We start from the raw sequence: 17,729 nt of genomic DNA, 5'->3' as shown, positions 1-17,729 counted from the left end.
ACTAGGACCTACTGCGCTCAAATGTTTTGAGGATTAATGTTAGACTATAACAATCAATTATTGTCATTAAAGTGATGAAGTGATCAACTTCAGAACTGGGGTTCAAAGCTCAAGCCCTTCTCATTGCACCATGTCATCCTTTGGACAATACTCCCCAAACCCAGAATTTCTCATAGTGAGATGTCTAAGATTCGAACTTTAAAATGATATTGTGCTCAATTTAAATCTGCTGTGGAGCAAGTTGCCTACCTAGAGTTGGGGTACCTGTTCTGTCTTAATCTGAGTGCTATCCATGGCTGTAAGCATATGGGATTAAAGGCCATCAGTCCCACATAATTTCATGTCACAAGACATGAAATGGGTACCAGAAGATACAAATTGAGTTGTACAACAGAGAATCTACCCATCTCGTTAGGAAACAGCTTTGAAGGAGACCGGCAAAAGGTAATTTTGTTTGTAACACACACACACACACACACACATACACACACACTTCTTGAGTCCATACTGTGTGAAAAACACCATGCAGTGAGGAATACAAAGATTTCAATACAGATAAAGTGTACACTGTTCTACAGCTCATTTTGGCAAGAGAGCCAGTGACATGCCCAGTCCAAATCAAGGCGCACTGTGCCATGGATCTCCTAATATGCTCTAAGAATAAGGAAGATTAATAACAGAGAGTAGAGGAGGGCAGAGGAAATCTTCTAAGACTTCTTGGAAAAAAGAAAGGAAACATTTGGTTCTTACAATGTATCAGGTACTTTAAGAGTTGGTTTTTACATTGGGTTTGAAGGAAAGATAAAATTCAATAGTTGCATACAGAGAGAGAGGGGGACTGGAGAGAAGTTAGGGAATGAATATGCCTGGGCTGCAGAGAGCAGTATGATTTATGTGGCAGAGAATTACTCATCATCCTGTTGAATTTTCATAAGGACTTTTAATTACAGTTAATTTAAAGGTTTGCCTTCTTATCACGATATAGTCTAAGATTTCATTTTAAATAATGTTCAAATTGTTTTACAATTTTTCCTTTAGTATGCTTTTAATATTTTTGAAACCAGGAAAAGTTACTTTTAAGGAAATACCATATAATACCAAAATTAATTTTAAAGACAGAAAATTGTTTCTATAGATATGGTTTTAAAATCATCACACAGCTTTGAAAAGTTGTAAGAAATATTGCCTGGATCTAGTTTGTTTTTTAAATATTGTCTAAAACAATTTCCTCTTTTCCGCTGGTCTGCTTTACTGAGTCATATTAATTTTTGAGTTTCTTCAATCTGCCTCCAATTACTAAGAAACATTTCTCAGTTGGTTTTTGAAAATATGAATTTCAATTTTCAAAATACTTGATTTTATTTATTGGTTAAATTAAACCTAATTAGATAGGCATTATTTGTCCAGTTTAACCGATGTGAAAACTAAGAAAGAGAGAAGTTAAGAAACTTTTCAAAGCAGTTTAACACTGTGGATAAGAGCTGGGTTTGAGCTCGCTCTGAGACTGATGAATCCTGGCTCCGTCACAAACTAGCTAAATGACCTTGGCAAAGTAGCTGAATATCTATCTGTCTCTCTTGAAGTCATTTAAGCTAAGTAGAATTTAGTTATCTCAGTTTTTTTTTAAGCATTTAGGCATAGTCTACACATCTGAATATTCCATAAATCAGAATGGAGGTATGTATTAACCAAATTCTTTTTTCTCTTCAACAAATCTTTATTAGGAACTTAACTGTGAGCAGGTTTTACACTAGGGAGTAGAGATACAAAGATGAAAAAGATAGATACCTTTAGAAGCTTTGAAAAAGTTTCCACAAATATTAATCTCAAACCAGCAAAATAATATGTAGTGGGTCAACTTGATCTCTGACATCATGATAAAACTTGCATGGACCCCATAGTACACAAATATGTCTTGAGCTTCTTGAATACTGTCAAAACTACTGTTTCTAAATGAGTCTTTGTTGCCCTAATAGGAAACCACAGAGGTCCCTGAAGTGTATTTATTCTAACCTGCTATCTTGTGTGTGTGTGTGTGTGTGTGTGTGTGTGTGTGTGTGTGTGTGTGTGTGTCTTAAGGAGCTGGATATGAGCCAGGATCCCTCCAGTAGAGAGCTCTGACTTTTGTTCATTTGAGCCCGAGTTCTTACTCCCAACCTCCACTTTGCATGGTCTTGGGCAAGTTCCTTAAGACCCTATGCCTCAGCTCTCTCATCTGTAACATGAGGATAAAAGAAACACCTAAGTTAAAGAGCTGTTGTGAACTTACATGAGATTCAGGATGTAAAGCATTTAGCTCATAGAAGCTAAATCAAAAAGCTCAGTGAATTCTAGCTTTTATTATTGTAAATAGTTAAAAAGTTTTAATATCCTTGTGTTACATCCATGAGCAGAATCGTCAAAGTTAGAAAATTTGAAAAACACCCTATTTACCTTTGACTTATTTGATTAGTTGCTTTGTTCCCAGTGGTGAGGGGTTTTTTGGGTTTGTTTTGTTTCATCTTTTACCATTTTGCTTTCGAGTCTCCTACCTTCCCAGGGAGAGCTGTGTCCTTTTTGTTCCTTGATTCTTAGAGGGTGGAGGCCAAAAGTGGTCTGGAGTAGCTTCAGCCTGGGGAATTAGCTCCTGAAGGTTCTGTGACACTGAGATTACAGAACCTAGCTGCAAAATGAAGCAACTTTTCAAAGCCATGTTGCAATAAAGTCATGCAGAAAGAACACTGTCATACTGCTATAAATGCATGCCGTAGCAGCTTTAAAGTAGTATATCGTATTATTTGCAAAGGTAAAGAAAAGTCTTAATGTTTTTCTTGTTTGATATGTATTAGCATATCTACAGCTATACATTTGAGTTTGTATTATCAATTTGAATCTTAACATTCTCCTTCATGCTCCCCTGCACTTACTTTGTACACACCTTTGTCAGAGGAGACCATCTTCTGTTTTAGACTATCTGGTCCTTGAGGGCAGATGTATTGAAGTCCAGTGAGAAGACAGAAACCACGCCAATTGCTTTTACGGACAGAATTTACTATAAAGAATAGTTAACTAGGTGTAAAGATGTTAACAACTGAAAGGGTAAAAAGAGAGCTCTGAGATATGACAGACTGTAGCAACTGCAGGAAGCAGCTACCACCCTTAGGGTGGTGAGTGCAAAGGGAAGAAGTTGGAATTATTAACACTTAGACCCTTGGAGGTGATCCCCACGGAGCTAAAGCTCAGAACCTTCGGGCGAGCCTGCTCGTGGTCCCGCTGTCTCTGAGATGGAGTGTGATAAGTCTGGTTCTTCAAGTGGTGAAAAGACTTCCAACTGATTCAGCTGCTGCTACAGGAAGGAAATGCAGGGTGAAGCAACTTTGCCTTCCTGATGCTTCCAGGAATCCCCAAGCAGAAAGAAAGCCCTAGAGGGAAAAAAACAGGAAGGAGCAAATCCCTTCTTCTGTATCCACCTTTGCTAACTCCCACTAGAGACCCCATATTACCAGATCCAATATAAAGCCAGCTGGCAAAGCAGAAATGGGGTTTGCAAAGTCTCAGCCCCAGCACCTGAGAGCAGAGTAGGAAGGATGGGTTTGGAGATGAGAAATAATAGCTTAGTAATGGGTGTAGGCAACAAGTAGGCAACTTGTCTTATTGTCAGCCCCTGGCATAGTTCCTGAACTACCGTACTGAATAGAAGCTTGTGGAATGGATATGTGTATAGTTAGATTTAAAAATGATTTTAATAGCTAACATCTTAGTTCCGCTTATAAAAATAGCTGTCTTCATATAGGAAAATAACGTGATAGGCCACTTTCATAGTAGAAAGTGAGGTCCCAATGGCTACAGTCTGGAAAGAGAGAAACAAAGAATTAAACCATCCTTCATAAGGAGTTAGCAGATATTGGGGTGGAGTAGGGTGAGGGGCAAAGTAAGCAGCTGGAGAGGAGAGGGAAGATCAAACAAAGAAGAAAGTCAAGGCCACGCAAACTAAGAACGTTAGATGGGATGGTGAAAGGGAACCAGTGAGAAATTCCTGGTAGAGAGATGATAGAATGACTTTTAGAAATGATAAATAGTTGAATTCAAGTTTTAAGACTATGAATTTAAAGTAAACTCAAATCTTCAAGACATTGACATTTGCTACTCACACCAGTTTACATCTGGAGTATATGCAAATAAAAAGGCAGGTTTTTTTTTGGACATTGAGGTGATCCATAAATTTAAACAAGTCTCTGGAAGCTGGAGTTATAAGTCAGAGACAACTAGGAGCAACGAAGCCTCTATACACTGTTTGCCACTGACTAAAATTCCCCAGAGAGACCGGGGTGTGAGTCTATCACAGAACCCGGGATGAGGCTATAGAAAATTTCATAAACTCTCAAAGATCAGAGGGGATCCTAGTTCCTACCCTGGCAACATTTGTGTTGTTATAATGTACATTATTTAACGTTTGCCCTGAAGAACAAAATATTTTCATAAATATTTGGCTAAATGGCTCCATTTTTAAGTAAAGTGGGAGTTTACTGAGTTGATGCATCCTCTGTACACCTGGATGAGCTCCAGTCACCAAGTCCCAGATCTGAGCCTGCGTAGATTTAAACTCAGAATAAAACTACCTCCCCTATATAAAATAGCAGATATAAAAATCCCTCAGTATAACGTGTAAAGCGTCATGTAAAAGTGTGATAGGCCAACATCATGGCACTACAGTAAAGTAATAGCTTCTTTTTTTGTTGTTGTTTTGTTTTTTTTTGCGGTACGCGGGCCTCTCACTGTTGTGGCCTCTCCCGTTGCGGAGCGCAGGCTCCAGACGCGCAGGCTCAGTGGCCATGGCCCACGGGCCCAGCCGCTCCACGGCATGTGGGATCTTCCCGGACCGGGGCACGAACCCGCGTCCCCTGCATCTGCAGGCGGATTCTCAACCACTGAGCCACCAGGGAAGCCCGGTAATAGCTTCTTAAGCCCATTGATTAAAATGCTTTTGGGAAGAGGTTGGCTTATGATGAGAAGGTGGAAGTGGGAAGAGCACTGAACTGACTTCTAGGTCTAATTTTCAATCATTCGCTTTTCAAGTACTGCTGTCTCAGTCGCCTTTTTTTTTTTTTTTTTTTTTTTTTTTTTTGGGTACATGGGCCTCTCACCGCTGTGGCCTCTCACGTCGCGGAGCACAGGCTCCGGACACGGAGGCCCGGCGGCCATGGCCCACGGGCCCAGCCGCTCCGCGGCATGCGGGATCCTCCCGGACCGGGGCACGAACCCATGTCCCCTGCATCGGCAGGCGGACTCCCAACCACTGCGCCACCAGGGAAGCCCTCAGTCGCCTTCTTGAGGAAGTAAATTTGCTGCTGCTTTCTGACCCAACTTTTCTGTCTTCAGGTGACTTATAAAGGGGAGTGCTCCAGCTCTGGAGGCATATGGAGTTTTTCTGTTTCTCCTGTGCATTAATATATATTATTATTATACTATATATTAGTATATATAGACAAGGGGATGGGTAAGTGCGATAGGCACCAATGAGTTTTTGAGAGAAAGGGGATAGAGATCGTAATGGCTCTTCTATAATGTTCATAGTTATTTGGGTATTTCTGATGGACTGAGATGGCTGCAACTGAGGTATTGATAAACTGATGAAAAAGGATCTCTTTTCTTGCAGAACTTCTCAAGGTGCCCGGCAACATCAGCATCACCTGGGAGGTTGTTAGAAATGTGCAATCTCGGGCCCACTTCACACCTGCTGAATCAGAATCTTTGCAGATGGGGCCCAGCAGAGAGTGTTTGAAAAACCTCTCCAGGCGATTCACATACATCTAAAGTTTTGAGGTGCAATGTTAGCAGATGCATTCAACTTTTCATATTTTTTCTTTGTAAGGCAGGAGTAAGCAGGCTCAGGTCAGCCTGGGGTCCCCGGCAGGGAAGACGAGAAGGAATTTTCTAGAAATAACTGGAATGAAGGTTCAAAATTTTTGCGTATTAGAGAAATAGGATGTTATTTTGTTCTCGACACTGGCAAAGCAGATATATTTGATTCTCTGGTTCTTGGGTGAAAATTTCAGTCTTATAATTTCAAGAATTTTAGTTCTCCAGTGCAAGTTATTAAAAAAACTCAAGTCTCAATGATCTGTGGTCATTTTTAGAGGTTATCAAGCTTCTAGCATAAAAGTTGAGACATGTTTAATCATCTGAAAACATGCATATTCTGAGTAGTTACATGCTTTTGCATTTTGGGGGGAAAATAAACTATTTCAAGGTAGATAGGGAAGACACAATACAGCTTTACTCAAACCAGTATAAACAGTATCTAAAACTTTTCCCTTGAAAACATTGTCACTACACAAAAAAAGGATTTGCCAACTAGGAAAAAGAAAAATTACATTACTATTTTGGAAAACTAGATGTTATTTTTTCATTTAGAAGGAAATGCCTAAGCTTGTAGATTATATTTACTTCGTGTTCATTATCTGCCTAGTTTCAAAAAAAGTTCAAGGCTACTACAAAAGTTCATGAAATGCAAAAGATAGAGAGGAAGCTATTTAAAAAGGTAATAAAATTATGTGAGATTTATTCTTTAGCCAGCCCCCTTTGTAATTTTAACGCTTCCACCTTTCCCATTCCAGCATTATGGGACAGCGAATCTCTGAAAGTTCCCCAAAAGTCAATGCTTCAAGTGACAGCCTCCTTTTCCTCCCACCAGAAGGGTCTGCTGCTATGGGCTCTTGTCAAAGCCACAGCAGGAGGGCGGCAAGGTGTGTGAGGTTCGTTTGTCTTTGCTGCTCTTTGCTTTTAAAGTATATTTCCTCAGCTAGTTCTTCTCTCCTTCCCCTCCCCCACTTAAGGTACTACATTTAAAAATAATAATTCATATTGTTGAAATGCCAGTTATACTGGCTGGACAGATTTGAGTAATCCTCTCCATGGTTATAAAAGTGTGATCGGTGTATGTAGACAATCTAAAACAGTCTCAGACATATGGGGAACAAGAAGAAAATGATTTAGGATTTCCCCAATCTAAACGTACCACGGTTAATATTTGGTGTAGTCTCTTCTGGTACATGTTCAGTGACATTAGTGGGTTGAGCTTATTCCCTCAATAGGATTTCATAAACATTTTCTATATGAGTTTAATTTCATAAGCATTATTTGTAATGATATTCCACAGTATTCAAATAGCATCATTTATTTAAACATTTCCCTATGGGGATTTAGGTTAATCCCTATAAAATAAATTGCAGCAAAGTTAATGTCACAAAATCCTCACCTAGGTTGAATTCTTCAGCAGACTAAAGCTTCATCTTCTTAGGCAATAAATGGAGCTGCAAGTTAGTTATACAATGTCCTGTCCTCTCTAGCTAAGAAAAGTGCTAAGAGAAGAGGAATATTGCTTTCAAGGCAAAACGACTTCAGTCAAGTAGTTATAGTCACATACATTGAAAGAGTTGATCTATAGTTTCCTGAGAGAAAACCAGAGCAGTACTATGTTAAAAATTGTAAATTTTTTTGCTTTGTCAATATTAGATGCACACATTTGTCTCTCTCTCTCTCTCTCTCCCCTTCCTTCCTCCCTTCCTTCCCTCTTTCCTTCTCTCCCTCTCCCCTTTCCTCGTTCCCTCTGTCCCTCCCTCCTTCCTTCCTTTTCTCATCTGTGTATTTCAATGTTGTGAATTCTTTTTGGAATGAATCTAGTTCAGCTGTGCCTGGACTACAGCTCTCCAGCTCCTTACTAAGCATCCATTCTCAGTAACAGTAAAACCATGCTGTCTACGAAGTTGCTGACAGGACTGGAAGTGGCTCAGATGGGAAAGCCTATTCCAAAGCACTTTTAAATGATGCTGCCATAATGAGATCTGTGACTTACAAGCAAATCCTGGGTGTCTCGTGCACACAAAAGACCTGTTCCTTGTGGCAGGCAAGAACTATTTGGCGCAAACTAAACATAACCAAAATATCTTCCAAGAAATACTCTTTTAAAAATATTTTTATGGACTGCTGTCAGCTTTTTTGAATTTTTTGATAATTTTATAAAATCCTTTCTTAATATGGCATTCTCAGCATGGCTCTTCAGTTTAGAGAAATGTTACTATAATAATATGACTACAGTTCTCAGAGGCTTTATTTTCTGTTTAATGATATATGTGCATATCATGTGACTGCTTGTAGATCATATGAATATATTATGGCTTAAAACTCAGAATTTAAATTTCATGGACTATGCTAAAATTCAATAAAACTACATTTGAATGCAAGGGGGAAAGAGCAACATGTGGCTTGAATTTTCCTTAAAATACACAGAGGATAGTTAAGGGGAAAAGTGCTTGGGACAGAGTACATCTGGAGTTTTGCCAAACTCATAGCATTTAAACAATGGCTTAAGACTGAATTCAAATCCCAAACAAATCTCTTCAATCTCCCCCAAAGAGTATAAGTTAGCATTTCAGCTTTTAAAGATAAAGTTAATGAAAATACTTTCAATGAACAAAATGAAAATGTTGGACTCGGAGAAACAGTTTTGCCCTTTGGAATTCAAGGACTTCCCACCTCCACTTGGATTCCCACTCTGCCTCTTCACCCACAAAGAAGTTATCACTGGCTTTTGAAACCATTTCTTTAGTTTCTCATTTTCAACATCTACGCCACCCTGCCCCACACCCCATGCAGAATCACATGTGAATTAGTGTTAGTCTGAGGAGCGCTAACACTGCTTCAAACCCTTGCCATATCATCCAAACCTAAACATGACCCCAAACTTGCCTTTCTGCCCATCTCATAGTCAGGTACAATGAAGAATGAGAATTCTTACCAACGGAGCAGTCAAATCCCACCGCAATTTACAGGGATCTCTGTATAATTTTGTGCATCTCAGAAATGGCAGTTTTGTCAGGTGAATGGAATTTCAGGGGAACTAGTGGCTTTGGTGGTCAATGTTTCTTTCCCTAAGGCATTCTGTTTCTGTCCTCTTCTGCAGTCTTGCTGTACTATTGCCAAGTAGGCAAGTGTCACCTTTGAGTCCCAGAGGGAGATGTGTTGATCAGCTTTTCAAACCCCCCAATGCAAAGATACTTGGAGTTCCGCAGTGCCACTTCCAGCTAACTGGCTCTGATGCAACCAGCCCTCCCCGCCCTGGCTGGACTAATGCCAGTCTACTTAAGGAGATAATTGACCACAAGCCAGACTGACTGACAGGCTTCCTAAGTGCCAGATGCCAACTGTGCCAATTCTGGCCTTTGCAGGAGGGCCTGTTCTCCTAGGGACCACAGCTAAAATAGCTTTGTTCTCCCTCGACCCTCAGCTCTCTTCTCATCTTCCCAAGGGAATGTAATCAAGTAGATCATTCCAAGTTGTTTTCCTTTTTCTTTTATTTTAAGGGCAGCTACATGAAAATCTTTCTCCCTCCTCTTTGCCTCTCCCCATGTTTCTCAAGGTTTTGTGCATTCAATTAAGTTGGGGACAAGCTAAACAACTACAGTGTTTTGTATCATCCTGGAAACCAGGAGCATAATTTCAGGTTATCTCCACCAGTACTTAGCAAACCAAGAGTGATTTTATTAATCTTGTGAACTGAGATGATCATACATTTATAAGTGCCTCTATTTCTACCTCACTTATGTCCAGAACTTACTTTTTCTCTATTCCAACATGTAGCTAGAGAGAGAATCCCTGTGAGACCATATGAGACCACCACTCAGTTGAGAGTTACAGTTAGATTGCAGATCCATCTTAGTTAAGAGGGGGTCTTCAGGGCTCTGTCAGTATTGGGGGTTTAACTGGGACCTCCCTTAGGATCAGCACTTTGACAGAAAGCTCCTCCCCCTTTGTATATTTACATGAATCCCCTTGTTCTCCAACTTCAATGCCATGCATAGCTTCCGTTGGGTACCAGGGTCTCCTCTTGGATGAAAACTTGAGTAGAATCATCTCTCAGCTCACTCTGCTTTCCCTTCTCCTTTCTCTATTTCTTTACAGTAAAAACAAAACACAACAACCATGCTTTCCCCACAGAGGTAGGAGGGGTTCCAGGGAGTTGGTGTGAGGCTGGGTTGCTAAGAGGGTCTGAGGAATGCGGAAGGTCAATTACTCATCCTTCTCTGCCGAGTTGGCCCACAGGCTCCTCTCTTCTCAGGAGGGGCTGTCACTTAAGCCAGTCCCCTGGGTGCTGGACGACACTTTGCACTGTGCCCCTCTCCCGGAAGTGGGACAATGGAAAAAGCACACTGGCCCTTTTGGGGCGGGTGGATAAAGAAGAAGAGATGTGATGTTCTTTTGAAGAAACAACTGAGATCCAGCGACTGCCCTTCTTCAGGCCCTGTGACTTGCTGCGCCTGAACTAGGGGTCCCAGCCTGGGGCTTTCAGGCACCAACTCACCCAGAAGTGGGCGAAGCAGCCAGGCTCCCAAGTCACCCCAAATCTATGATCCCCATGCCAGTGGCTCCCCCTTTTCTTTCTTTCAACAGCCTCAGACTAGTGTAAAGGAAAACCCTGTGGGGAACCTTGCAAAGTCTCAAGCTAGAGAGATAGGATACACTGGAGTTGTTTGTGCCTCCAAGGAGGCAGTGACCTAAACTGAGACTTGTCTCCCAGGCGAGGACGAAACTTAGCTGCACGCTGCAATGGGACTTGTAAATAAGGGGTGCGTGGAAATTCTTATTTTTAAGAAGTAACCCAAATCCCCTCAGTGTCATTACTATGATCAGGTCACCTCGTTGGTTCTTTATTTTCTTCTGATGAAAGGTTAGAGGAGGCTTCTGTCCGGCCTGGCTGGGCACAGTGAAGCTGGTTTAAGATGGACCCCTGTTCGAGGTGCCCCGCCACCTTCCCGCGCAGCACCACAGGGTCTGCAGCTCGCAGGCCCTCTCCAAGGAGCACGTGTTGTGGCGCTGCCGTTTCTCCAGGGCCCAGCGCTCTCTGCCCCAGGCTGCCGAGGATGCGCAACAGGTCCCCTAGGCCGCCGCGGCTGGGCGCGCGCTTCTTGGGAACGTGGGCCTCGGCGGCAGTGGCGGAGTCCGGGCGCCCTCTTCCCCGCCCCGCATACTTAATGCGGCGCCGCCAGCCCCCACCCACTGGCACCGGGACCCGGGCCATAGCCCGCTCTCAGAAAAGGGAAAGGGTGTTGGGGGCTGGTGATGGTTATTGCTAATAAACCTCATGTAGGAACAGAAGAAATTCACTGTGGCGGGTTTTTGCTAATCCAGTCTCTTGCACTGAGGTGGACTAGAGCTCAGCTAGGAAAGCAGCGGAAGAACGGGTAAAACAGATAGAGATATTGAACCAACTGACAAAAGGAGCCACGGAGGAGGAAACCTGTCCAGCTGCCGCTTCGCCTGTGAACTCACCCTCTTTGATGCTCAGAAGTTGAAAAAGAAGGGGAGGAAGAGGATTTGCCAAGTCCCCAGACTTTCCCCCAGTGGGCACTCAAACCGCGGCCTCGTCTCTTGAGAAGCGAAACACCTTCACACCGCCACATCCAGAGAGAAGCTTTAATGGAGAACACCGCGTACAACACAGGCAGACATGAACTTGGCACAAAGTCACAACCCGAACGCGGCGCGGACAAAGGCCAGAGGTGACTCGGGGCAAAGGACAGCTGCCTTCTCCCCACCTGCCCCCCATTCGTTCCCAAAAGTTTGTTGCGAGTAAAGTGCTATTCCTGGGTCTCAAAAACGGGGAAGAGCAACAGCGGCAAAGCAAGTTTCTTTTCCATTCAGGATCTGAAACTGAAGAGTTCGCCTGAAAGAAGAACGCGCCCAAACAGCACACGGAATACCAAATCGAAGGCAGCGTGCAAAGGTGACCGGTCATCCTCACGCATCTGTCCCGAGGAGGCTGGAAGGCAACGGCCACAAAACGCTCCTGGAAACGTTAAGAGCAATATTGTCGGGTGGCGTGGCAGGTTTTTCTTGCATTCTTGAGTTAGGGGAACAAAATCCCGTGATGCAAGTGATTAAAAACAAAAATCCCAAATGTAACGGATCATGGGAATTCACATTGTCTGGGGCCTCCTCAACGGTCTCATCCGATGGATTCACAAAAGAATTGCAGGTAGAAAGTCTCCTTTAATGTCTCTCTTTGGTTATGTTTCCCGAACTTACTTTTGGAATCTGGGGCTTTGCGCTTTAAGCTGCTGCCATTCTCTTTTGTGCAAACTAATTGCTTTAGCCGTTCCTTCTATCCTTCTCGACCCTCGGGTCAGAGCCAAGAAACTTAACTGTTTCCCAAGATCCTTCGTGAGGTTCCCACTGCCCCCAAAGAGGCTTTATTCATGCTACCGTGTCCTTGTCCATTTCACCGACCAGGAAAATAACGGTATCAAATGCTCCCTCTTTTCCTTCTTAAATAAAACGAGATTTCCTTAGTGAATAGCAGTTTTGTCTAGAATGTTCACGAGAGGCGACATTGTTCACGAGAGGTTGAGACCCGCGGGAAGAAACTTGGTGGCTGAGGTCTGTTTCATCGTCACTCTCTGTTGGATTTCTCCCAGGGAGGTTTAGTCCTGCCATCTTCTGCTCCCGGGAGTAAGAATAGAAATCCAATTCCAACATGCCAGGGAATGAGGCTTCCCCAAACTCGTTCGTTCCCTCCCCCCATAACTTACGGATTTATAACTTTAATTACAATAGAAACTCTTACCTGAAAATTGGCTTTCATTATTCTGATTGTACAACATAGTATAAACACAGACACCAGAAGTGTGATATTTATTCAGACCACTGGAGAATCCACTTTCGGGTTTGTTTAAATACCTTCCTTTCCCGCAAAGGCTGGGGCTCGCCAGCTCTACCCGACCTGGTCAGGGCGCCCTCGCCCTCTCCGGCGGTCCAGGGCCAGGTGAGTCTCCATGCGTTCGTCTCTCCCAGCCCGTTGGGTACCCTAAGAATGCACCAGCACCGAGTGCAGAGAGCCGCCTTTGCTCTCGGCCGCACTCGGAGGGGTGGGCTCCATCAGAGAGACGGCGGGTGAGGCGGCGGCCGCCGGGCACACGGTGGACGGTGCCGGCGGCTGCTGTGCGGCCGCGGGGACAGCGAGCGCTGCGGGCAGCGCGGCCACCGGTGGCAGCGCAGGAGTCGGCTTGATGGGCACGGGCACCGCAGGCAGGCTCTGGCTTGCCGAGTGGCACAGGGCCTTGACCGGTACACCGAAGGCCCCATACTCCGGGCCCATGGGGACCCCCGCGGCGGCCGCGGCGGCCGTGGCCGCGGCCACTGAATCCATGACGCCGACGTGCGGCCACACAGAGCTGACGACGTTGCCGAGCTGGCCCGGCACGGGATAACCCAGGTGGTGCATGACGGACGCCAAGGGCAGCCCGCCGGCCTGCAGCACGCCCTTGTAGTCCCGACCTATGATGTTTTCGATGGCGAACGGGTGCTTGAAGCTCGACGTGGACGCAGCGGCGGCGGCGGCAGCAGCGGCGGCGGCCGAGCCCAGCCCGTAGGGCGGGAACTGTGACAGGCGCCCCACGCTGCCCACGGCCGCCGCCGCCGCCGCTGCCGCCGCCGCCGCTACGGCCGCCGCCTCCTGCATCTTGCCGGGGTGAGACGGCTGCGGCGGCTGCGGCGGCTGCTGCGGTGGCTGCGACGCGAGGTGCGGCGGCGGCTGCGGAGCCGGAGGCGGCTGCTGGTGGAAATAATGCACCATGTGCGGCGGCGGCGGCTGGGGCGGCGGCGGCTGGGGCGGGTGGTGGTGATGGTGGTGGTGCGCGGCAGCGTGATGGTGGTGGTGCGGGTGCAGGTGCCCTCCGGGGCCAGCGCCTGGCGCGCCCTTGGCGCTTCCCGCGTGCAGGTGAGTGTGGTCAGCGCGCAGCACCTTGAAGCGCTTTCGGCGCCTCAGGAAGCTGCCGTTCTCGAACATGTCGCCGCAGTCGGGATGCAATGCCCAGAAGCTGCCCTTGCCGGGCTGGTCGGGCCGCCGCGGGATCTTGATGAAGCAGTCGTTGAAGGAGAGGTTGTGCCGGAGGCTGTTCTGCCAACGCTGCGTGTGCTCGCGGTAGTAGGGGAAGCGCTCCATGATGAACTTGTAGATGTCGCTCAGAGGCAGCATCTTCTCGGCCGAGTGCTGGATGGCCATCGCGGTCAGCGAGATGTAAGAGTAGGGCGGCTTTTGGTCGCTGTACGAACTCTTCCCCGGCCGCGGCATCGCCCCTGGCGCCTCCACCTCCCTCTGGCTCACAGTGGACCGCAGCGTCGCTCCACACCCCGCTCCCGGGGCCTGGTTGTCTCCACTAACCCCCACTCCGCCCTCCCGGACCCGCCACCCCGCCCTCTTTCCCCCCCAGACCCTCTCGCCGTTTCTCTCCCGCCTTCTCTCAGCGGCCTGAGGTCTCCGCGCTTGGCCTCTTGACCCAGTTTAGCAATCCGACGCTCGCAACTTCTGGCCCCGACGGTCGCCGACTGGCGCGCACAGTCGCGGGCGGGGCGCGCCAGCTTCACCGCCACCCTCTCGGCGTCTTCCCGCGGGTGGCCAGAGGCTGAGCGTGGGAGCTGGCGGAGAAGGAGTGGGGAGGGCCCTGTTCCCTTCCGGCCTCCTCTTTGCTTTTTCTCGGTCCGAGGGAAGCGCAGGCCCAGAGAGCTGGGAGGAAGGACTGGGCAGTCAGGACTCTAGCCCTTTAAATCGAGTTGGCGCTCGTTGTCCAGGAGGCCGGGGTGGGCGGGAGTTAACAGCGCCTTGAGCGCTGCCCCTTGACCAGCCACTTAGTCCGCTCTGGAGTTCTCGTGTTCCTGGAGGGGAGAGGCGAGGTAAGGAGAAGGAAGCTCGGCTCCAGCAGACCGCGTCTCCCTTTTCTCCAGCGGCTCGCAGCGGAGACTGGGATAGAGCTGTAGGCGGTCGCCTGGGGGGAAAAAGTTTAGAGGTTTCTGCTGCGGCGGCGCCTGCGGGCTCTGCCGAGGGGCGGGGGCTCTGGACGCGGGGCGCGAGCGGAAGGGGCGTCTGCGAACGCCGGGAAGGCGCGGGCCTGGCCTGTGGCGGCTCCGCCGTCCGCGCCGCGGCGGCTGCCGCTCTCCCGAGCCCGTCTGGAGCTGGAGAGGCGGCGGCGGCTGTGGCAGCGACGCGCTCTCCTGGCTGCGTTTTGTAATGGTCCCGGAGACGCCGAGACCCCCGCAGCTCGCGCTTCGAGACTATCACATGACCGAGGCTGAGGGACTCCGCCGCCGCGTCTCTTGCTGAAGAAGGGGCGAGAAGACGCCGTGCCTCGCCCCCGCCCCCTCCTCCATCTCGGCGCGGGCGCCCCCACCCCCAGCATTTACCACCCGCTCCGCAGCCCCCAGCCGCGGCCGAGTGGGGCGGGGGGCGCAGGCTGTTCTCAGGGAGGGGCACGGCGCCCGGTGCGGTCCCCGCCGCTGCACCCCACCCGGGTCGCGACGCACGGCAGAGGGGGACAGGAGCCTGCTTTCTCGCTCCTCTCGTGCATCTCCCGCCTGTCCCCGCCCTTTCAGTCGTCCCTCTTCCCACCTACCAGCTCTGGGCTTCTCTCTCCTTACACTGCCTTCCTCCTGGACTAGCCACTCTGGGCCAAGTTCGCAGCAGCGTGGCCTCAAGGTCTCTTCTCTTCAAGAAATCCCAAAGGCCGGAGGGTTGGAGGGAAAAGCTAAAGCGGAGGAGACCCAGGGCCGTTTTCGCTAAATGTCAACTTCATCACAGTTTTCTTGCGCGCCAATTGAGTGTCGGGCCCAATGATAGGCGCCTGGTACATGGAGGTCTGGGACAGCTCTCTGCGCTCCAGACCGCAGTCTAGTGGGAGAGACTGACAGTAACCGGGCAAGTTGGGTAAATACTAAGTGCTTGGTGGATGGAGGCTCCATTAAGAGCGGGTGGATGGGACAGGGTGAAGCGTTTCTTTGGGTGGTGACGTCTGAGCTGGGGCCAGAAGCAGGGCTTGGGGGGTCAGAGGTCTCATCACCTGGGTGTGTCGGAGCGGAGTCTTGCTATTCTGAGCACGTCGAGGGAAAGGGAGATAGTTTAAATTAAGTAGGTCAAAATGACCAATCCACAGGGCCCTGGTGTGACCTGTGAGGGTGGATGAACTGCAGCGCTTAGGTCCCCGTGCTTGCTGGAATCCCGGAAGCAGTTTCCTGCTCTGCACTTTCCTGCACACCCATGAGTGAATCCCAGTTGACTGGAGAGAACCTGCAGTTATAGTCTGGTTTCGGCTGCCTTTGCCCTTAGGCAGGGAGGAAAAGCAGAGTTTAGAAGAAGAAGGAGACCAAAAAAAAAAAAAAAATATATATATATATATATACACCCTCTTCCCATCTCTAGGCCTCAGTTTCTTTATTTGTAAAACGAGATGTCTGAAGTTGGAAATTTCACGGGTCCCTTCCAGTTCGCAGATTTGAGGAGAAAGCAGCAACTAGGGACTGTGACTCATTCTGTTTTTAATTTCTTCTTTTCTGTGCCTAAATCTGGACGCCGAAGGCTGTTGGCCCAGACTGCTCAGGAGACTGCCCCTCGCTCTCCGACCTTGGTTGGCAACGCCAGGTCGAGTGTTTTTAGCTTCCGACGTTTGGCGAGCTGCCCGAGGGGAGGACCAGAAGAAGGGCTGTTTGCCCGTCGGGTCGCCGGAGTGCGGTGAGCGGAACAGATTCATAATATTAATCTTTAGGCAGCAGCTGGATTTCTGGCTAGTGCTATTTGGTTAGTTTTCCTAGGCCAGCAGACGTTTTAGAATAGGCGTTAAAGGGAAGCGCGCAAAAGGGACCCGGGGCGAAAGAGCAGCCTCTTGGCCTGTCCTAAGGAAAGGAGACCCTTTCAGAGGAGGATGCTTTCGCTGACGCTCCATGCCGGGAAGGCTCCTTACGCCAGTGGAGTTTTCTGCGGGATTTTTGGTCTGCTGAAGCAGTTTAAGGAACCAAGCAGCAGACGGCCTCCTGGCCTCACGAAGCCATGGAGGAATTACGAGGACGCCCACAGCTCCAGTGACAGCTAGAGCCCGCTGGCGCCGGGTGTACCCTTCTACTTTGACGGACGCGGTGCGAGAACAGCCCTGTCCAGGCCCAAGAGCCGCCCAAAGGCTGCTGGTGGGAGCTCGGCGTGCCCAGCGCTCAAAGGTTCTTCCGGCCCTGCACGCAGCGCGGGCAAAGACCAATTTTGTTGAGAATATCTTTTCCGCGGGCTCCCGAAAAAGCAGTGCCTCCTCTTTGGGAGCAGCTTGAGGACGTTCTCGTTGGGTACTCGGACTCCGCTGCGTCTGGGGACAGCATGGGAAGGGGCCCTTGAAGGGTGCCCCGAACCAGCCTCATGCTCATAACCTCAACACTAAAGCTGGAGTTGGCCTCTCGCTGGATAAGCTCGTTCCAGCCCACAGATCTGCCGCCACCACCTCGGGCTCGGCGCCTGGGGACGCGAGTCGCGTGACCGGCGCCTTCGGCCTCGGCGAGCCAACGGCGTTCTTCTGGCAGAGCGGCTCCCCGCAACTCGGACCAAAACACAGACGCGGAGGTCGAGCGGTGCGCGGCAAGCCTCAAGCTTCCGCGTTCCGGGTGGACTTGTCAAGGGTAGAAAGTCCTCCCCCGCACTGCAGCCCCAGGCGGCTGCCGCGGCCCAGGCCCCAGTCGCGGCGGAGAGCGCGGCCTCGCGGTGGAGAGCGCGGCCCCGCAGCGCCAGCCGCGTGTCCATTTCGGAGTCGGGCCGCCGCCGCCGCGGAGTATTCTGGGGGATTCCCGGCGGGGCGCGGGGTCTGGCAACGGAGCTCCGGCCGCGGTGGGGGGCGCGCTCTCTTTCCCCCTTTCCCCCGAGGTTGATTTAATTCCGGCAAGTTTTGCAG

At 48.7% G+C, this 17,729-nt stretch overlaps 2 protein-coding genes across 2 annotated transcripts in view; one reads left to right on the top strand and one right to left on the bottom strand.

Moving 5' to 3' along the window:
* Positions 1-11,485: 11,485 nt before the first annotated feature.
* FOXB2 (forkhead box B2) lies at positions 11,486-14,187 on the bottom strand. Its single transcript, XM_019934150.3, has one exon. It carries the CDS (start codon positions 14,105-14,107, stop codon positions 12,842-12,844), a length of 1,266 nt encoding a protein of 421 aa, XP_019789709.1. The 5' UTR covers positions 14,108-14,187; the 3' UTR covers positions 11,486-12,841.
* A 2,208-nt stretch (positions 14,188-16,395) lies between these two features.
* PRUNE2 (prune homolog 2 with BCH domain) overlaps positions 16,396-17,729 on the top strand; it is a 375,414-nt gene continuing 374,080 nt past the window's right edge. Inside the window, exon 1 of the mRNA XM_073806228.1 lies at positions 16,396-16,534. The gene's annotated coding sequence lies outside the window, so the exon portion shown is untranslated. The remainder of the gene's footprint in view (positions 16,535-17,729) is intronic.

The sequence above is a fragment of the Tursiops truncatus genome, chromosome 6 (genome assembly GCF_011762595.2).
Source record: "Tursiops truncatus isolate mTurTru1 chromosome 6, mTurTru1.mat.Y, whole genome shotgun sequence".
In the NCBI taxonomy this organism is placed as follows: Eukaryota; Metazoa; Chordata; class Mammalia; order Artiodactyla; family Delphinidae; genus Tursiops; species Tursiops truncatus.
This window is presented reverse-complemented; position numbering and strand designations above follow the sequence as displayed.